Source organism: Acartia tonsa, chromosome 3, assembly GCF_053477335.1.
Source record: "Acartia tonsa isolate MP-2025a chromosome 3, ASM5347733v1, whole genome shotgun sequence".
In the NCBI taxonomy this organism is placed as follows: Eukaryota; Metazoa; Arthropoda; class Copepoda; order Calanoida; family Acartiidae; genus Acartia; species Acartia tonsa.
In genome coordinates, this window is record NC_137262.1 from 53,012,041 (window position 1) to 53,035,175 (window position 23,135).

At 30.5% G+C, this 23,135-nt stretch overlaps 1 protein-coding gene across 2 annotated transcripts in view; it reads right to left on the reverse strand.

Moving 5' to 3' along the window:
- The window catches only part of LOC145314576 (calpain-B-like), a 74,393-nt gene that overhangs the window by 39,565 nt on the left and 11,693 nt on the right, over positions 1-23,135 (reverse strand). For both annotated transcript variants that reach the window (XM_080154554.1, XM_080154555.1), the window contains 7 exons: positions 20,063-20,145; positions 15,641-15,721; positions 14,022-14,102; positions 13,428-13,481; positions 9,523-9,586; positions 8,321-8,429; positions 7,224-7,271 (listed from right to left, as the gene is read on the reverse strand). In XM_080154554.1, the coding sequence (XP_080010680.1) occupies positions 7,224-7,271; positions 8,321-8,429; positions 9,523-9,586; positions 13,428-13,481; positions 14,022-14,102; positions 15,641-15,721; positions 20,063-20,145 (520 nt within the window). The remainder of the gene's footprint in view (positions 1-7,223; positions 7,272-8,320; positions 8,430-9,522; positions 9,587-13,427; positions 13,482-14,021; positions 14,103-15,640; positions 15,722-20,062; positions 20,146-23,135) is intronic.

The window sequence follows — 23,135 nt, forward strand, 5'->3', positions numbered from 1 at the left end:
ATCAATAAAAAAAACCTTCCTCTCACATGCGTTAAATGTAATAAATAATAAAATAAAATTTTCACTGCTTTAAACTTATCTTTATATGTAAGGATATGCATGTTTTAATTAAACTATTAAAAAGATGCTTAAAGATACTTTAATGTTAAGTGTGGTAACCGCCTCGGTTAAATGGCCGTTACCCAAGTTCAAATGACTACGGCAGTGCGAACAGACGTGGACACGTATAATTATAGAGAAGCTGGGCTTCTCTAGCTATCACTAAATAACAAACAGAGTCTATTCAGATGTTACTTTATTCAGGGTCCAAAGGTTACTAATTTATAATACAACAATAAATACACAGATTGGAATAATTAATACTAAAGCAAAATCAATATAACTCTATATACATTAATCAAAATGGGCAACAATGATCCCCCATCCCTGGAAGGGGTGGGGGAACCAAACAATGCAGCTTAGCCATAATACGGCTGTCAAAATCTATCATTAATTTTAAAGCATAGGGAGGGGTCAGGCTGACCCCTTCCCCGGTACTCGGGGGAGGGCCCTCGGCCCTTCTCCGAACCAAGGTCAGGGTTGCCACATAACATGGCTCAGGGTCGCCGAATACCACATTAAGCACTGTACTGTTTTCTTCAAAATATTGCATGTATTTTTTTTAGAAATATGTAGTATGACAAAACTCCATTTGTAAAAGGTTACTTGAGTTTAACTTTGTGGGCCTGTTCAAATATATAACTTTTTAGTTTACTTGTCTTTGTTCCTAATTTTGCAGGCCCTAGTAACTAAAGCTCACTCCTAATCCTTAAATATTTAATATTCTCGGTACGAACTTAAGAATTGGGACACAGAATAAGATGCTTCAAACAATATGTCTTTCGGTCATATAAACAGGGATCTTAAGGGATAAGACAATGGAATACAAATTTATATATAATACAAAGTAGAATGATGTCTGTCTGTCCGTCTGTCCGTCCCTTAAGATCTCGGTAACCACTGAACTGATCGGATTCTACTCTTCAGGGAATATACCTACTAGTCCTGTGGTGGTTTAAGGCTACTTTCTTGGACCAAAAACCAAAAAATCCCCCCCCCCTTTTTTTTTTTTTTTTTTTTTTTTGCTGAAGATTTCCTTGGACCTTTTACAAATTCCGCCAAAAATTTTTTTTGATCACCTCTTGGGGCGAAGCCGCTAGTCTAATGGAATACAAATTTATCTATAATACAAAGTAAAATGATGTATGTCTGTCCGTCCCTTAAGATCTCGGTAACCACTGAACTGATCGGATTCTACTCTTCAGGGAATATACCTACTAGTCCTGTGGTGGTTTAAGGCTACTTTCTTGGACCAAAAACCAAAAAATCCCCCCCCCCTTTTTTTTTTTTTTTTTTTTTTTTGCTGAAGATTTCCTTGGACCTTTTACAAATTCCGCCAAAAATTTTTTTTGATCACCTCTTGGGGCGAAGCCGCTAGTCTATAATACAAAGAAGAACGATGTCTGTCGGTCTGTCTGTTTTTATATTTGTACTGAAGGATCTCGCTAACCACTGAACCGTTCGGGTTCTCCTTAACAGGGTAGTTCTCATAGGTCCCGGGAAGGTTTATAACTATTTTGGGGGAGGGTACCACCACACTCCCAAGAGAAATCGCCCCTAGAATTTTTTTAAAAATCAGTATTAAAAAAATGTGTTTTATGATTCAACGCCCCCCCTCCTCAAGTGCCCCTAGAGGCCTCTAGGTGGCGAAACCGCTAGTGTACTTAAAAACTAACAAACAATGATGATAAGCAAAATTACCCCTTTTGTAGAATTAAATCATGGGTGGAAAGTTTGGTCACTACAAGTTTGATAACTAATCATAATTTAATATAAAAGTACCCAAAGTTTTTAACCCCCAAAACAATGCATATTTAATTCACATATAAGAACAAGACCCAAAGATAAATTGGGATTAATGAAATTTAAATAGTTTTAATGATTATCAATAGCATCTTTATGGTAAGCTATCTTTTCCTACGTAATGTATTTTTAGAAGACGAAGAAAGTACCTCAATGTGACGTCATAAAAATGAGGGATTAGGAGAGTAATCCCTAAAAAAGATATGAATAATCCCTCTTTTTTATGACGTCACATTGAGCGACTTTCTTCGTCTTCTATTTTTAGATAATTACTTGTATAAAAAGAAAGTTTTTAGTATGATAATTTTATAAGCTTCTTTTTACTTTTTTTAAAATCCATTCCTAATTCCTAAACGTGTGCTTTTTTGTAATCCTTAAATACCCTTCTCTAAACATATTTCAATTTGGTACTGAATTGCTTGAATATACTTATGTTCAAGGATACAGAAGGGTAATGATAAAAACAGTACAGATTCTAGAATAGTGTGTTCTATTGTGGCTTCGAAACCCATTAATATCAAAGCTTTTTTTGATAATGCAATCCTGGGACTGACTTTATATCCCAAGCTATGGTCTTAATTAAAAGATTTTTGAAATTTTTTTTGAAGATTTTTTAAAATTTTAATTCAAACTCTAAATCTGCCAGGAAGAGAAATGGTCATAAGAGGAAAGCAAAGAATGTATAACCTGTATCAAACAATCCTTTATTCCCTTTAACAAAAAAAAATATTAATTTCTTGCCATGGCAGTGATTAGAAATAATTTTTACAGGACAATTAAAAACTTCGTCTTTATTTAGGTCTTTATATACATTTTAGTACCCTTTCCCTGTCCATTCTTATATGACAAAAAAAAATAAAACAATTTCCAGAAAATGTTAAATTGTATTTCTTTTTATACAAATATATCTAAAATATTCTTGACAGAGGAGACATATGAGATTCGTATGCATATTTTAAGATTCTTATTTTGGAGGGTTACTTCCAATAGTAGCGTAGCTTTCTAAAAACATTTAATAAAACTAAAATCAAATAATTAAAATAAAATAAAGAAGTTTTAAGTTCTAAGTTAATACCTTTTCACATCCATGAATATAAATATCAATTTTCCGTAAAACTTATGGTTCTATGTTGTAAACTAATATAATAACTTTCTTTTTGTCAACCTTTACTCAGAGATTAAAAATGAAATTTGATTCAAGCCCAAATATTTTTAAAATTTAAGTTATATTTCATACATAACAATTATGATAATTATTTTTTTCATTAGTTGACATATTATTATTTAGCAAAAGTAAGTAATTATAATTGAATATTAAATAAGTTGTACCAACAACCATAATAAAGTTATAGATTTTTTTTTATAGATTTATATATATATATATTTTTTTTTGGGGGGGGGGGGAGTTATAGTATTTACTAAAGGCTTCTCTACCAAAAAATTCTCGAATTAATTGTGCTTGTTAGTTATACCTATTTATGTTGTTTGACACAATTTTGATTCAAAAATATAAACTCTGGTTAAAACCATTTGTATTGTGACTGTGTGGGTGTTTGAGTATTGTAATAATGGATTTATTATTACTTGGATCTTACACCAAAATTTCATGTTCTCTAATAAAGAGAAACTTTTAGTAGGCTAAATTAACTATCTCCGCCATAACCCCTTCTTCACCCAATCCCCTCACCTCATAATGGATGAACGAACTTAACAATAGATTAATATCATGTTAGCAACCTAAACTTTTCCCCTGTCATAATATCCACATATATTCTGCACCCATTATTGTAATGATTGTGTGTCTCCTTAATTATCATATTATACTAATTAGTCTGGAGGCTACTCAGCACAAGTGGAATGGAATCAGGACAAAGCCTTGCTAATCTCTGCCATAAAATAATTTTACTACATTCATTCTGAATTATCTCATTCTTTCATGGTTATATAAAGTTCATTTCTAAATTCAAAATATTAAACATTATAGCAGGGATTGGTAACTAGATATTATTTAACCATTTTCTTATAAATGTAGTTTAGGTATGGTTTAATTCTAATGTATTTTAAGAATGAGGATACTATTGGCTTTGCCCTTATCTTTTAGGCAGCCACATTTCTATTTCCTATTCTTAGCGTAAATGGTCATAAAACTACAATTTAACACATGTAATTTTTTGTTGTTAAAAAAATCGGATTTCAGAGATCTTTGGCCTGAGATAAAAACTTGCCACATTATATAGGAGAATGAGACTAAGTAATATCCTATTTTTGCAATATTATTAAAAGTATCTACCTAAAAATATAGCTATAATAAACACAACTCTGCTAAAAATGAAAGGAAATGATACCCTTTTTTAAGGCAATTCTGATTCTTTTTTTATATCATTAATGAACAGACCTTTATAAATTATAGGTAGTATTTTTGAAAAAAAAATTTAGTTTTCGAGTTTTGACTTAAATTTTATTGATCTATTTCAAGTCTAAGTGCAAATATTCTTGAAATTAGTCAAACATCAATTACATTCAACCTAGAGAAAGGTATGTTCAATCTGTAGATGGCTCAAATATTTCACAAATATTATAATTAAAGAATCAAGCTGGAAGATAATTTTACCGTTGATATGCAAATATTTCTTTAAAACTTTCTTCCAAAGAGTTTATCTTAAAAATATTAAAATCAATTTAATATAATATTTCTTAGCATGCCCGCATATTTCATGAAAAAAAAAACGCTTTAACTGTTTCATTAAACGATACTTTTGCAGTTCAACAAACCATATTTGATTAACTTTTTAAAGATCAAATGGATATAATAAAACTTGATTAGCCCACAAGTATCATAATTGTGACAACCTTATGGTTTACACTTGAACCACCCTATTGTAGAGTTAAATCTATGGTTATACCCAGGGGCGTCCAAGCTTTTTATTTTGGGGGGGGGGTAAAATTTTTTTAAGGGGGGGGTAATCTAAATTTTTTTGTTAGAGATTTTCCATTTTGGGGGGGGGGTAATCGCCCCATTACCCCCCCCCCCTTGGACGCCTATGGTTATACCTTTCATAGGGTTTATGTAAGTATAATAGTTGCATATAATCTTTAAAAAAAAAAAACATAAATGTACCACCCTAATGGTTTAATTGAACCATCCTATTTACAGTATAATGGCACACCTTTGTTTCAATTCTTAGTGCATAGTGTAGGTGTGTGTGTGTGTATGTGTTTGTGTGTGTATGTGTGTGAGTAGGTGTGTGCGTGAGTGAGTTCAGTGCAAAAATATAAATGGATTAGAGTCAAACATTTTCTAACATACAGATTCGGTGCATCCAACTTTTAGATAAAGGTGAGAGAAAAAAAGAAAACTGAAACGAAAATATTCACAGGAGCCTAACTATGAAAATCCTAAAGTATCTGGATTCGTTGCCTTGAGAAGGGTATTGCATACATAATATCAAAAGAAATCTGTTTCTTTTCAACCAATATTAAAATTTTCGTCAATTTAGATTGTTATTTCGACTGTCATTTATTGGTCAGTTCGTATATCCAGTAGGAAGGCTGGTGATGTTGTAAGAGGGAGGAGTTGGGATTATCGTTATTTTAGCCAGTAACAAGTTTCACTTTATTAGAGTACATGATAATCTGGTGTAAGGTCCAAATAAAAATTAATTGATTGACATAACCATAACATTCAAACCCAAATAATTATATCGACGCTTTCCTATTGTTAGAAAAAATAATGGTATGTATAGGAAGAAAAGGCCTTTTGAGATGCATTTTGTTTTACCAACCCAAAGTGAGAGATAAGTTTTTTTCTTGAAGGATATATAATTTTTTCTACATGTTGTCAGGAGATTAAATATATGCTGACACCTTGATGTATTAGGTACAAGTATATAACATATTCATCAAAATATCTTACATAAAAAATACACTCTTTTGCTTAGTACGATGAAAATCCTCAATTTTTTATATTATAAAACGTTACTCTTTTTAAACTGTAGGAAGCTTCGTAATGGTCCTATGTTGCTTTAAAGTTTTTTAAAATTTATAGTAGGGTATTTAGTAATCTCTCTAAAGAAATAGTTAAATAAAAAATATTTTTATTATTAGAAAAAAGAAAGAAAAATTAACCTTACTTATTTTTTTATTGTATAAGTAAATGAAAGTAAAAAAAGACTGCCAATTATTCATGTATGTTTATTCATCAAAAGTTAAGCTTTTCTTTAACTAGGGCTTGCTTGTCCGTCATACGATGGCTAACTATGCTTGAAAACATAATTTTTTACGAAGATTCCTGTAAAAGTAAGGTATAATCTAGGGTGCATATGTACGTTAAATGTAAATATTTTGATTTCAATATTTATCAAAATTATAAATTGATTTTAAAGAATTATCTGTTTAATATGAATCTCTTTATGTTACCATTACACAAAGATAAGAGCATCTACATTAAGCTTCTTACATCTGTATATAAAAAAAGCATCAACATAAAATTCCTTTTAATTGAGCTTTGCACTCATGGATGTTGTCATCCTTGTTCATGTAGTACAGAATATAAGGAAAATCAGATCTCACAATATTGTCTGAGACAAAGAGATAATTAGAAAAGTTCTTATATTAACTATATCAGGAAATATGTAGAAGAATACGACTGTTGTATGTTTTCGTCTTTCTCATTTTGTTTGACTTTGTTTCTTCGTCACTAGTCTTTAGGTTTTTCGATCTTTGATGGGGGTGGGGATGGGTAGGACTCGAAGATTCCTTTTTGGCAGTTTTTACGGGGTCACATATCTTGAGGGAAATTTACTATTGTAAATAGCTTAAAACCTGCATAGGACTAATATAAATATTTTTGTTAATTTTGTAAACTTGTCGGTCTTTCCGTTTACAAGATCTTATTGGGTAAATAACATAAATCTACTTTATATTATAGAAAAATTGGTTCAGTGTAATATTTAACTTTTTCTCTCCGATTTATAGCTCAGCTTTTATTGTCTTTTGAATAGATTTATGCTTTGATTTATAATCTAATATAATATCGAATATATGTATTCTTAAAACATGTTTTATAGCAAAAGAAATAAAGATTTGTAAGAAACTAAAATTTAATTAAAGAATATATGTTAAAAAAGGAATATATAATTTTAAACATCAACGGTCGGTTGAAAACGGTCGATCAAGTGGTTTGTGATATCTTAAAGGACATACACACATCCTTTTATATTTTTCGAACAGTAAATTACAATAATCTTAAATATTAATATTTTAACCAATTTCTACATTAAACCTATCCCTCCCTAAATAAAAACTAAATATAAAATTCTGACCTCGTAGGAAGCCTGTCATCTATCACAACCTCCGTCCATTTGTTGAAACTAAAACAAGAACAAATTTTATACATAATTTAAGAAATAAAGTTTCAATTTAGGTTTTTAGAAATTTAACTTTGGTTGAAGTTACCCAAAAATCCTATTTGGAACAGTTTGACTTTAGAAACGCGTTTAATAGAAAGTTATCTTATCCAATAGTCTAATTTCATCGAAAGTTAGTTAGATGTTACATAACTGATCGGCCATGTATCCATATTTCTTTTTTTCTGTTAACTAATCTTATGTCTAACAATATCTATATGTTATCTATCTATCTACCTACTCACTTATTTATTTTTTTACCTACCAACATAAAAAAATTTAAAAAAATTTTAAACAAAAAATCTTCTAAAATATTTATATAAATCCTTTAAACTTAATTTTTAACTTTAGTTTCCATTTACATCTGAAGCTTGATAATATGCTAGAAACATTTTGTAATGTATAGATAAATATGTAAAATTAACAAGGATGACAAAATCCATTAAAGCGAAGCACTGAAACGGTAGGACAAACGGACATTAACGCTTGTATAGTGTCTGAACTGAATAATCAGAATATAAAAGTATAAGAGTCAAAGCAAAATTGTAAGTAAATTTGTTGAAAAACTGCTTGATATAGGATAATGTTTAAGGACATACTTACATTTTTTAGGACTTGATTATAGAGTTGCTTCGCTTATAATATTGTTCTTTGTTATCTCAGGAATTAATATACCAAAAATCAGATCAAACGGATAAATAGTTCACATAAAAATTTGTTGTTTAAAAAGTAGAAAAATCAACATGTTTAAAATGGACGTACGGACATTCTGGTAATGATTATAGAGTTGCTACGCTTTCTAAATCGTACCTAACTACTACAGGAATCATCATGCAAAGTTTGAAATCGATAGGACAATTCTAACATGCCTAAATTAACGAATAAAAGCTATCTATCTCGGACGTACGGACGTACGGACCGACCATAATTATAGAAAAGCTTCGCTTTTAAAAATTAGTTTGAAAGTTAATCTCTTATATTTATCACATCTATCTAATTTCTATCTACAATACCTGTAGAATTTGAATCTGAAGATCCCAAGTCTAAAATCTTCTTGAGCATCTTGTGCTGAACGATATGGTACAACTCTTCTAAAATATTCTTTCTTCTCTGCCAGTATAGCTGAAATAAAAGATTAAATTAAAAGAGATCATGCAAGCAGGGGTCTAAAGGGATAAGACAATAAATTTATGTACATTCCCAATAATGAAACACAAAATTACCTCTTCTATAGATAAAAAGTAGTGGTTTAAACGTTTGAAAACTCAACTTAATGAAAAAAAAACAATAAAAATCCACTAAAGTCCCCAAGGTTTTTAAGTCAACGAACAATAAAACGTTATCATAAAACTTTGGGGACCTCAGTCTTTAAGTAGCGAAACAACAACAAACATATCAAATAGGCATCTAATTATGATATAAACGACGTATAGGCATAGGCTATTTCTAGAGAAGCTACGAAACTTAAAATAATAAATAAGTATAAGAATAGTTTCTTATCGAAACTTTTAAAAACAGCTTTCGGCGGATATTAAAAAGAAAAATGTTAAAGATAAAAACCAATTTTTTAGCCCTAAGGGGCCAAAGACCTAGGTTAAGAAAACTTTTATCAATTTTATGATTTCTAATTTTTTTATTCGTGTAAAATTCTTTGTAATATATTGCTAACATAATTTTTCAGTATAGCTGTGATCCGGTTCTAATCAAGCGGATATTTATCGGTTTCGAAGCCACACTGGAAAATCTTTTTTCTGCTAATTTTAAAAAAGATTAAGTAAATATAGAAAAACAAAGAACAACTTTTCTAAATTAATCTTTGTTTTCTTTGCTAATTAACAGTAAATAAAGAGAAATAAAATCCTATTATATAAAGTCAGAAGGTTTTTTCACATTTTATTTTTCAATATCAAAGTCAAAAAAGGGAGGGGGCGACTTCACCTCCCCCTACCTTAAGTGCCATAAAAGACATCTAAGGGTGTAGCCAATAATAAAAGATAATATAATTGGATAAAAAGAGTAAACAGGTACAAAAAGGTATACTGTTTAATCTCACCTAGAGAAGCCAAGAAGAACCAGCAGTCATCAATTTCCCCCCCCCCCTCCTCTACCTCAAGTGCCCTTAGAGACCAATTGGGGCGTAGCCGCCAGTAAAAGATAATATTTATAAATAAAAGAGTAAAAAGGTACAAAGAAGAAGAATACTGTTTAATCTCACCTAGAGAAGCCAAGAACCAGCAGTCACCAATTTCTCCCTGGTTTATGTCAAACCTGTTGATGTCCTACAAATTAGAAAAGCTTTAGCTTTTAAAGAAAGTGTAAAATAATAAATAAATATCATTAATGTATGCCTTTATAACCTACAGATATAGATTATTTTTTTTTGGCTGTATATTCATTGTATCCTTATATAAAAGTAACAGAATGTCTGTTTTTGAGTGTGTTGTTATTGAGCGTAGGATCTCGCTAACACCTTAACCAAAATGGTTCTACTTAACAGTGAAACAGGTAGAGGGAAGGTTTATAACAATGTTTGGGGTGGGTACCTTCTCCCTACTAAGTTAAATCGACCCCAAAAATACAACCCCCTTAAAAAAAGTTAGATTCCATCGGAACCTACATTAAATCTCATTGGTTGAAATTGTGTACACATTTTATTACAAACGCATGTTTTTTTTTCATTTCATACATAGATAAAAGTCAGCTGTAAACAATGTCATTTCTTAGTACAAAGCTTTACTGAATCAAACTTACTTGCTCAAAAATTTCGTCATAAATGTAAAAGCTTCAAACAGAGGTGGATTCTTTAAAAAAATTAGGCTTGCTACTCGCTGGTGAGGCCAAATTATTTTAGTGAAAAATCCTCAAAAAAGAATCCACCTCAGCTTGATTCGAAAGTAAACAATACTATCGTCTGCTAATAATGTTCCTATTAAGATTTGACGAAAAATCGGGTCAGAAGCGTAATCTAGATATAGTATGTCTATTAGCAATCTACAATACAAAGTAGAACGATGTCTGTCCGTCTGTCTGTCCGTCTGTCCGTCTGTCTGTCCGTCTGAAGCTTAAGATCTCAGTAACCACTGAACCGATTGGGCTCTACTCTTCAGGGAATATACCTACTGGTCCTGTGATGGTTTTAAGCTATTTTCTTGGGGGGTGGGACACCCCCAACACCCCCAAAAAATGAAAATACCCCCCCCCCCAAAAAAAAAAAATTTTTTTACTTTTTCTTTTAAAATCTAAAATACGAAAAATTAAGTTGATCAAACCTTTTGGGGCAAAGCCCCTAGAGGCTAGGGGCGAAGCCGCTAGTATAAATATAAAGCGTGTCTCTGTCAATTATATTCTTTCTCTTTGCGTGTCTGTCTGTCTGTTTACAAACATGAGTAAAACAAATATACAAGAGAGTGAAAATTAATACTGCAGATATGTGTGGTAACACACAAAATGTACTTTTACACAAAATACTTTCTTTTTCAAAGAGAAACTAAAAAGATGCAATTAAGTCAACATAATAAAGATGCCGCAAAGTTGCTCTATTTTGTCTAATCTGCAACCGCAGCCTATAGATATAGATATATGTACATACAGATCGAGAATGTCATATAAAAAGCCTTCTAAATTTTGTTACTTAGAAGCAGTTGACAACCGCCATTTTTTACACTTAACTAAGTAATTATTCTTAGTGAAATCTTATCTGAAGTAAAAATTAAAGATTGAAAATCAAATGTCTAAAATTAATATACATAAATGTACATGAATAAAACATTGTTATCTTATTATCCATTCTCTTCCCAGTTCTCTCAGTATAAACTAGACTGTGCAAATAAAGCTACATATTACACTAGGGATCCACAGATTTTGCCTGGTTCAAGGGGAGTACCAAAACAAAATATCTTTGTTTAAAAAATAAATCTTAAGATTTAAATGAAGGCTTTGTATTAAGTTTTATGTAAAGCGGTTAAAGATGAATCAATTTTGTAGGTAAAAGCCTCTTAATGGAGCCAAAAATCACTAATTTTTGCTTTCCAAATTGTAGAGATTAATATAGTCTGGTTATTGTACTACTACATGTCAAATTCTATGGGGCCTCTGTGGTACATATCTTGAGTAAAGAAGAATAGAAAATAATAATATGCCTGGTCTAATGTGCCAGAGCTAGACAAATACATGATTTTATCAGAATAAAATAGACTCTCATATCTATAATACAAAGTAGAACGATGTCTGTCCGTCTGTCTGTCCGTCTGTCCGTCTGTCTGTCCGTCTGAAGCTTAAGATCTCAGTAACCACTGAACCGATTGGGCTCTACTCTTCAGGGAATATACCTACTGGTCCTGTGATGGTTTTAAGCTATTTTCTTGGGGGGTGGAACACCCCCAACCCCCCCAAAAAATGAAAATACCCCCCCCAAAAAAAAAATTTTTTTTTTACTTTTTCTTTTTAAATATAAAATACGAAAAATTAAGTTGATCAAACCTCTTGGGGCAAAGCCCCTAGAGGCTAGGGGCGAAGCCACTAGTATAATATACAGGATGACTTATCAATGTTCTAATGTACCTTAAAACACAAATTTGATGATATTTGTCTATATTATAGAAAAGTAAAGTCTAATTATCCGTTTGATCTGATTTTTGGTATATTGATTCCTGGGACAACAACGAACAATATTATAAGCGAAGCAACTCTATAATCAAGTCCAAAAATGTAAGTATGTCCATAAACATTATCCTGCTTCAAGCAGTTTTTTCAACAAATTTACTTACAATTTTGCTTCGACTCTAATACTTTTAAATTCTGATTATTCAGTTCAGATACCATACAAGTGTTAATGTCCGTTTGTCCTACCGTTTCAGTGCTTCGCTTTTATGGATGTTGTCATCCTTGTTACTCTAACGTCCTCTTCTAGATGTAAGTAATCATTAATATTTTAAGTTGCATTTAAGCCATTATATATAACGCTATGTTTCAATATAAAATTAGGGTTTAGTAACATCTGACAAACAACCAACCTTTTTATTGCACAACCTATATCTGAATGTCCCAACAGAGCATGATCATAAATTGAGCCTCTTTAATGGGAAATTTTAATGATATTACTTTCAATATTAGTATTACTTCTATAGGTATATTCAATCAATTGGGTTGTATGTGCTAATTTTGTAAGCCACCCTGTTTTTGCATGATTTGTTTAGTATTGAATAAGACATATGATCTGTCTGTAAAAACCTTGTAAGTAATGAATGTTTGGTGTATGCTTTTTTCCCTCAGTAAATCTATATCACAAAAAGAAGAGATTTTAGTATAGAGTAGTAATTTCATTAAAAGATACATTATGCTAAAAATAGCCTAAAACCCAGCAAGGAACCTCATTTATATTATAAATATCAAAACTTACACTTACAGACAATTTACATCACTAACCCAAAATTTTGTAAATAAGAAACAAAGGATTTTGTGTGTCTTCAAACCATTTTTTTGAACTATGCTAAATGCAAAATTAAAAGTATTAAGTGACTCTGCTACTAGAAAAGAGTTTTTAATGTTATCTATTAAGGATAGTTTAAAGAATTTATGTTCCGACATTTTCCCCGATATCCAATACATTTTAACAGAGAGAAAAATATCTAATTTCAACAAATTATTTTACCAATTCTTCATCCAAAGCGAAACCATTACAAATTTTAGTTTTTTTGTTCGTTGTAACGAATATCTCTTTACATTTTTTGTTTGTAAAAATTCAAAAGCTCCAAGAGACTGTAATAGTTATTTCTCGAATCGTATTATAAACAGCTTTCCGCGGATATAGAATGTACATTTTTATATTCGTAGAAAGCTGGATATAATACGATGTTAGACATAGTTTTTTCGTATGGATGAGAACCGGTTCTTATCCACCGGATTCGAATGAATACGAGAAATGTACTTATATTTCTTGGGAAAGGAGGTTATTTTTTCTAGGGGCGCTTCTCCTAATATACAATAGAAACCTTCACAAGTCAAGTCCTTCACAGTTAAGGAAAAGGAGATTTATTATTACTACCAGATTTACAGACATCCTACGTCTTTTATATATTGATAAAGACTTTTTAATAAAGAATTTGCTAATTATAATATTACCTTGTCAAAGAGGACAGGATTATCAATAATCTCGCTGGGTCTTAGCCATTTAATCTAAAAAGATGAGTAAATAGATATCCAATACACTAATGAAATACACATAAAATCAACTAGTACGATTAAATATAGTGTACCCATGACGTTAAACTTTAAAACCCCCATTTAACTCCCATCAAAATTTTTAAAAATACATAAGCTTACACACCATTCAAACCTTTGATACCCCTTTTTTTCGCCCTTTTTTCTGATCTTGATGTAAAGAGAAATATATGTATTTAAAGTTTATACTGCCGACAATTATAGGGAGTTTTGTTTGGCTTTATTCTAAGAATCACAAAGATTTAAATATATGTATATAAATCCTCTAGGTTCCTTACTGTTCCATGCTTTAGAGCATATCAAATAAGGACACCTGTCATATATAGACACTTAAATTGGTTAAGCTCTGGTAAGGATATTTCATACTAATCCATATGATATCTCGAACAAAAAATACGTTCCTTTACATTCTAAGGTTGTATCTCAACCCTATATATGAGGAGAGCATAGTATGAACAACACAAACAATAGAAGAATGAAATAGACACTAATCACCTCATTTCGTTGATACATAGTCCTCATATAGCCATGTCCCCCTCCTCCAAGTTGCATGGAATTCACATTGAACATTGGATCCTGTAAAATAGAAATGAAAGATAATTTCAATATATTACTTTACCATGTGCAAAAAGTTTAATTTTTAATGCACTGTAGAGTTTTAAACATTTGGAAATTACTTTTTTCTTTTTTATTAACTTTTTCATTTTCCTTGCTCTCTCTCTCTCCCCCCCCCCCTTTCTTTCTCTCTGTCTTTCTCTTTTTCTCTCTCCCTCTCTCTCTCTTTCTATCTATCTTTCTATCTATCTTTTTTCTTTGTCATAAATTTAAAACTCTTTCTTTGTTTCTAAGATAATTCTTTTTTTGAGTCATAATAATTTGTTTTCGCAATGGGCTTGAAAATAAAATCAAGGGACGATTTATAATCTTATACCCTGTGGGGCAAAACTTGACAATACCTACCTTAGATTATGGAATTTCTTACAAGCCTTTATTTATTTATTATAGATGAACACAATTATTATCCTAGAAAAGCTAATCCTTTTATTGCACATAGTTTGTTTGAAAGTTTTAATTTTGCTTTCAAATTGTTTTTTAATTTTACAAAGCTTTATTAGGTTGTTTTCAATCTCCGTACAGATCGCAACTTATTATCGACCCAAACCATCTATCATGCACATTTTTAAAAGCGAAGCTTTTCTATAATTAGGGTCGGTCCGTCCGTATGTACGTCCGTCCGTAATGGATAGCTTTTTTCGTTAATTTAGGCATGTTTGAATTGTCCTATCGATTTTAAACTTTGCATGGTGATTCCTTTAATAGTTAAGTATGATTTAGAAAGCGTAGCAACTCTATCATACCAGAATGTCCCTACGTCCATTTGAAACATGTTGATTTTTTAAATTTTTAACAACAAATTTTTATGGGATCTAATTATCCGATTGATCAGATTTTTGTTATATTGACTTACAATTTTGCTTCAAATTTTATACATTTATATACTGATTATTCAGTTCTGACACTATACAATTGTTAATGTCCGTTTGTCCTCCCGTTTCAGTACTTCGCTTTTATGGATGTTGTCATCCTTGTTAGTTTACAATAAAGCCTTCTAAATCTACCTAAAATTGCTTGACTTTAAAAATAGAGAGGGAATATACATGAATAAAAGTGGGCCTCACGATTTGGTCATGTTTAATTGCAGAATCCTGAGAAAATATGAGCTCTTTTCATTAATATAGGCATGATTGAATTGTCCTGTTGATTTTAAAATCTAGATGATGATTAATGTAACACTTAGATACTATTTAGAAACCGTAGCAACTCTATAATCTTTACAAAAAGTCCATATGTAAAATTAAAACATGCTGATTTTTAACTTTTTATAACTTTATGTATGATATATGTATTTTGTTAATATCTTTAATCTAAAATTCTGCTTATTAAGTTAGGCACTCATGGACGATTGTTCTAATCTTTGGTTTCAGAGCTTCGCTTTCATGGATGCTCTCAACCTTGCTTGATAAACTTTCAAACTCAAAGTCAGGTTTTTATACTCGTGCAAGAAACAATCCTGAGGTGCTCTAATGAATAATAAGAAAATTATGTAAATTTACCTCAAATTTTCTTCCTTCTCTTGATAAAGTTTTCTTGATGCTCCTATAATCCTGATTCTTGAATTTTTCAGCCTCTATAGTCTAAAAATGGATAAAGGATATATCTGGATATATTGACAGGGGAAAATTGTCAATAATTTAGATCATAATTTATTTGTCAGTTCTTTCATCTAGTAGAAGGGGAGGGGATGGGGTAAAGGGGTTGTATGAAGGTATTTTTATTTTTTTGCTGCCTGCAAGTATTACTGTATCAGAGTTTATAAAAATCTAGTGCAATATCCAAGTATTATTATATCGATTACAAAAGAAATATTATCTTTATTCAAAATAAATCTGGTCGTTGATGAATTCTTTACAGTTTCGTACAGCAAAAAAATGTGTTTATTATCCGAAACTTTTTCATATCTGGTTTCTAGAACTAGTCTACGTATAACTTGTGTAAGATTGTAACATGTCGCTCCGTAAAGTTAGGAAAAATTAGATTCAAACATTTTATGGCTTTCATACATACAAAAATGTATAATCTTAATTAATTTTACTCTTCTTATATTTTTTTACCAAAATCAACTCCAATTTTTTAAAAAAAAACTAAATATTTCTTTAATTTTGAATAATCTTTTCTCTAAAGAAAAAGTCTGAATATAAGATATCAAATTCTAAGATAAACATAAGAAACTTTGAAAGATCAAATATTCTATATTATGATAATTTTGTTTTAGAAAAGTAGTAGGAATTCCTATGCATGGTTTGATCATTTATCGAACATGGTATTTGTTATTGTAGTTTTAGTAACAGAACTACCCTATACCTATGTTTCACCGTGAGCCTGCTTTCAGGCCCTTGACAAAATGGCTTAAAACCATCTTAATACCATTATCTATATTTCCTGAAGATTTGAGCCCAATTGTTTCAGCAGTTACCGATATCTTAAGCTTCAGACATATAGACGAAAAGACATCGTTCTACTTTGTATTATAGAATAATTATAGAATTTATAAAAAATCTAAATTGATCTTTAAAAAAGCACTTTTTAAAAACTTTTATTTAAATTTTAGTAATACATTTGGTTACTTCTCATTTTTTTACTCACAAAAAAAGAAAGAAAATTGGATATAATATTGTAATCTTACATTGGAATATTAAGATTATAAAGAGATAAAGGGGCTAGTATTATAAACAAGGATGACAACATTCATAATTAGCGAAGCACAAAAAATTGTAGATGGGAAAAGGGTATTTATTAAAATCAAGAATAGATTTATTGGTTAAAATAAACACAAAACCTTGTTTTATTTTGTTTGATGACAATGGTCAAAGTAAATTACATAAAAGATGCTCATAATAATGAGAAAAATTATTTTGATACTGATATTCCAAAAAAGTTTGAAAATTGGATAAAAAAAACAAAGATATGGGGAAATATATAAAACATATGAAAATAGCCAATCTTTTATAGGAGCTGAGTAAATCCCATTTCCCCCATAGCGTTACGGACGGACTGACGGACGGACAAAGTAAATTATAGAGTAGCTTCGCTACTAAAAAAAATAGTAGAATAAAACCAACTCTTAATAAAAAATGTCATCTCTAACTCCGGATCTTTAACAAAAAAGAAAAGAACTATTCTCTTTATTTTAAGTCAAATTGATTGTACGCCTCTGAATAAGATATTTAATTTTTGTTACATATGGAAAATCAAATGTCGGTGAGGAAGGGGACATTGGTCTGTTTTTTTACAATAGTCCCCAAGGTTTTATAATAATGTTTTCTTATTCGTTGGCTTGATAACTTTTGGGAACTTAAATTGAATTTTGATTTGTTGTTTTATTCATCTGAGTGTTCAAACGTTTCACTTTCAACCACTGATTTTGTCTTCAGAAGGGGTTTTATTGTGTATCATCATTTGGGATGTACATTAATTAATTAGCCATTGTCTTATCTCTTTAGATCCTTGATTAAAATGTCCCTTTCCTAGAGATGTCAGATATTACTTGTCTAGAAGTCAGCAAATGTAAAAAAAAAGAAATGAGATATCTGTCATTCTTACAAATTAAAAACAAGGAAGGATGTATTCAAAATTGTACTTATCAAGTTAGATACACTATTTGACAATTTAGTTTTAAAAAAGTTTAAGTGGGCTTTCCCACTTTGAAATTAACAACTATTATTTTGGAAATAAATTGAAATATAAAATGGTTGGGGGGGGGGGGGGGGGTCGATTATTACTTTCTATGCCTAACACATGCGGCCAATCTGCCAGGCCCATTTCTACGGTTTCTAGCTCTCCGGGTATATCCATTACCTAATATAACCTAACCTAACCTTGCCTAAAGTAATAAACAAAGAATCTCACCACTTATTTTCAATATATTTAAAAAATAATATCTTTGATTAATCTACCTTTAAAAACAGATAATTAGCATTTACTACTGCTAAAATCATGTTATCATATTCATTTCTTTGCGTTATTGTTGTTTGAAATAATTTGTATAACCTAAGCAAATAATAAATGTGAACTAATATAATATGAAAGGAATTCCTGTGCTATAGTACTACTTTAATATTCAAGAGTGAAGGAATCAGCGTCATGGCATACACTATTTATTTGTCTGTCTGTCTGTCTGTATCTCTATTTGTCTGTCTGTCTGTCTGTATCTCTATTTGTCTGTCTGTCTGTCACTTTCTCTCTATCTATATATATCTCTCTCACACACACACGCTATCACATGCTTCTTTCACTCTTTCTTTCTCAATCTCTTTCTCATGCTTATTATCTTCTCAAATGTATTTGTTGGGCATTTAGTTATCGTCTTTATTTCAATGTTTAGAAGAAATTTGGCGTTATCTTATCATTTGATTTTTTATCAACATAAATAGATAAAGAAATGCTGTCTGCTGCGAAATAACATTAGCAGACAATAAACCATAAGTCTAACTCAATTAACCCGTGCCATCATTATCTTTATTTGGGAAAAAACATAAATCTTTTCCATGCAACAATCGATATATCATTACTTGGATGTTGCACCAGATTTCCATTGACGTTAAGTAACGTTAGCCCCCCCTCCCATCCACCTTTACCCCCATCCCTTTTTCTCCTTCCAGATGAACGAACTGACAAATAACTGTAACTAGCTAATAGCGACGGAAATATAAACACAGCCGAGTTCCTACAAAAGAACAAATAAGTTTGCTAGCAGACGAAGAATCGTTACTACTTGGGCCAGATAGTTGTCTGTATTATGCATCAATACTACTAATTTTAAAAATTTAGTTATTTTATTTTTAAAAAAAACTTGCTTATATTATCAAACTACTGGTTGTCTGCCATCCTTTGTATTAACTTATTAAGTATTTGATTTGACATTCTATTTCTTCCTGATATTAACATATTGTTGAATGTACGTACTCTTTACAACCATATATATACAACATATTCTTGGTTATTAATCCCACGGTATTAACCTTTCTTATTCATTTAGACCAATTAACTTAAACAAGAACAATAAAAAAGAAAGTTATATTCATTTCAGCTGACGATTTTTTGAAGAAGGACGGACATACCAAGATTATAAAGTAGTTACGCTACTTGAAAAAGTTGTGTAGAATATGTATCCAATATGTTGGTTATTACTTTCTTTTTATAAATTAGTCTAGCACAGTTCCTAATAATTTTTTACAGTTCTGAATCTTTTTACTAAATTTTTGGGAAAAATCTGGGGTTTTAAAAAGCTAATATACTCTTCAAAACTTTTTGTCAGTTAATCGGTAATACTCGTCTAACATATTATGATTTAATGTATTTTTGTAAAATTAATTACCAATAAAGTTTTAATGTTGCTAAACATTTTATTAGTTTTATAAGTATAAAACTGTCACTATTTTTAATAAATATATCACTTTTTATTGTTTTATGACGTGTATCTACTAATAAGTAGAGTAAAATTCAAGGTTCCATTTCTTTTTTTTAATTGCCCTTGATAGTAAAAGGCCTTTTAATACAGATTCAATTTCTTTTTTTGATAGCCATTGTTAGTAAAAAGTCTTGTCATACAAACATTGATTACATAACCTTTTGATTTTCGATTACATTTCATTTAAATTATAAGCAAATCACATGCAGTAAAAAAGTTTATAATTATCCTTTTATATATATGTTTTATAGACAAAACTGTCAGCAAATAGAAAAAAAAATAAAAATATAAAGAAACAAATCATTTTTGTTGGCCACGAGGTTCCATAGTTGAAAAAGCAGAACTTATCCATTACTGTTTTAATGGGGGGTGTTGACACCCACCTGCTTCCTCCTACCCCTGCATGCCACTGTTCAAAGCCAAAGACGAATGACTATTTAAATAAATAGCGCATACTAAAAGACTAATAATTACAAAGTAGCTTCTATATACCAAAACAAATAAATACCTTTTCTTTGATATGACCGAAGTATTTTGGAGTATCTGGTACATCCGCAGGTGGATCTGGAGATACTGGAGATCTGGGGTCAATCCTGCAGTACCGCAACAACAAATTTTAACATTTTATTTTGTTTCATCTTTCTTTGTTTAAGAGGACTTTAATCTCATATCCTTCACAAATTTTTGTGTGCTTATGGACTGGACCAAATTGACTCTTTTTTGAAGAGAAGTCTCTTATAGGTTTCAGAAAGTTTTTTTTATCACTTATGGGGGAGGATTGTTTTTATTCTTCTATCAATTCTAAGAAAAAAAATTGCCTGTACCGAAAAATCTCACCACTTGACCGTAATGATCCTTATATGAAGATAAGCCTCTTATATGTCACTGGAATGTTTTATTTATATCTGTTTGGGGGAGGATTCCTTTTATCTATTATAAAGTGGTCTAATGTTTTGAAAGATCTCAGAAAATTGTGTACTGTTATGGTATGTGGCAAACTCATACTATTTTTCTAGGATGTAGAACCTTAAGGCTAGGGAAGGGGTATTTACTATAATACAATTGTTTAAAATAAAGGAGACATTAAACCAATGCAATCACCATTTAATTTATTTTATTGAAGAAATCTAAATAAACAATCTTAAAGTTGGATTGGCTATACAAAAGCTTACAGAAAAAAGTAGTAGTACAAAAAAGTTTAGGGTGGTATAAAATTAAATATAATTAATTTAAACATTAAGAACCTTTAGCTTATCCCTAATCAAAAAGAATCATAAACACTTTTTGATATTCTTGACTTATTTAGTTAGATACCTGGTTAAAGAGAAGCTTTGCTTTATAAATATGCATTTTTTCACAGGGGATAAAATGCAAGTATGATCAATGTCATAAAAGTTATGTATCGGAAAAAGATACTTTTGAAACGGAAATTAAGTGCTAAAAATCATATACTTTTTCTCATATATAGTCTTAAGTTAAGCTACCTTTTTAAAATATTGTGTAGAAAGGAAGGTCGCTTAAGAAGAAAAACTACTATGATCAAATTTCTCCAAAAGCCAAAATAACAGGGGAAAAAAATATTATCCTATACGTTATTTTATTGTACAATGAAATAACAGCAATGCATTACAAAAATTGATTATTTGTTTTGTAGAAAAGTTCGAAGCAAAATAGTTTTTCTGCTATATAATTCAAGGAAATGGAAGTTAAAGAAGAATTAATATTCCCTTAAATTCTAATAAGAAAAGATATTCAATAAGTAGTTTGAAAATATTGGATTCAAAAGTAAACCCCTCACTAACACAATAGTTGTTCAGCAGTCAAATGTTTTTCCAAAGTCAAAGTGACATGAATTTGTGAAACTCAATCTACTAGATATAGTATATACGTAGATGTATTGACAGGGGAAAATTTGTCGTCAAATTAGGTTGCTAATATTGACCTCATTGTTCCGTTCGTTTATCCAGTAGGAGGGGAGTGGTTGGGCTAAATGGGATGGATGGAGGGTCGCTTTATTTTAGCCAGCTGTTAGCATCACTATATTAGAACATGAAAATCTAAAGCAACATCCAGGTAATTTTATATCGATTCTCAGGCTATGCAAAGAACAGAGTAATATGTCGATCATTCAAAGAATTGGTTGTTTGATTGTTCCCATAACAAGATTCTCTAGATGATACCTTGAAATCAAAGGAGAATCTCGCCCAACCGAGGCAATAAGTAATATAACATTCCAATGTCATTGACAATACAGGCTTAATCTTACGAGATAATTAACATATTATAGGTCAATATTTGCCAGAAACTTAAATTGATATTGGTCAAAGAGGTACTATAATGTACTGCAAAAGCATTAAAACAGGACATATCTGATAATTTTATGCATGCAAGTAAATGACAGGGCTTGCAGGGATGGGGCAATGTGTGCTAAACGAATATTAGCCCCAGTAATTATGATATATTTATCCTTTTTATATTAGAGGAAGAAAGGGCCGTAGAATTTTTGTCCAAAAGAGGTATGTGTACATTTGTGATTTACATATTCAGATAAGCAAAGGAAATTGTTCTATGTGTACTCGCGTTATGTTCTTACATTACAACTTATTATGTTATAAAATGTTTGTTTCTTAAGCCAAGACATAGCCTGACCTACAGTAATAAAAAAAACTACCACCTCCCCCCTTACTTTGAATAAAACAAATTAAGTGGAAATGGGTGGGTTCTGTAATTTAATTACAGTTCTAAAAAAGGGATAGTTTTTTAGAAGAACTATTTTACTCCCATTTTACGTTTTAAGTTTTGGTCAGACAAATATAACAATTGCTTTTGACTATTACATTATTTTCTTTATAGTTAAATAATAACAAAATGTTATTGTAGATCTATAATATAGAGACGTATAAATGATATTTTTTTCTTACTTCTTAATTGGAGATTAATTGGCGTAAAGAAAGGTTAAACTGTTTTGCTTCTGTTGGACTATACTTTTTAGAAGTATTGTACTTGGTTTAGATTTTAGAGAATAATATTCTTTCACATATAGAAAATTGTCAGATTTGAAAAACTCCCTTGCTTTTGCAATTGGTTGTGCAGATACTAACTTCATTAGCATAAAATTTACACTAAAATTACAACAAAAACGGAATAATAACTTAAAACTTTAATTATGTATAATGACACTTCTTTTAGATAAAGAGGATTCAACGAGTTTTCGAGTATGGCTTAGAAACTCATGACTAATATCCGCTAAATTAAAACCAGTTCAACCATTATGAAAAATCACGTATAGCATTGTTTTATAGACAACTTTCCACAAATATTAAAATCAAAATCACAAAATTGATATCCGCAGAAAGCGGTCTGTAATACGCTGTGATACAATAACTATTAAACAAATAAATAAATATGTCCTGAACGCTAATCTAGATACAACGTCAATGAAACAAAGACAGCTATGTCATATCTATTTATTGGCATAAATAATTGCTTTAATTAAAAAATTGGCTAGTATTTATATTTTAGTTTATGTCTACCCAATTTTATAATTCAAGAGTTAATTTGACTTAGGCAAATTAATGCAA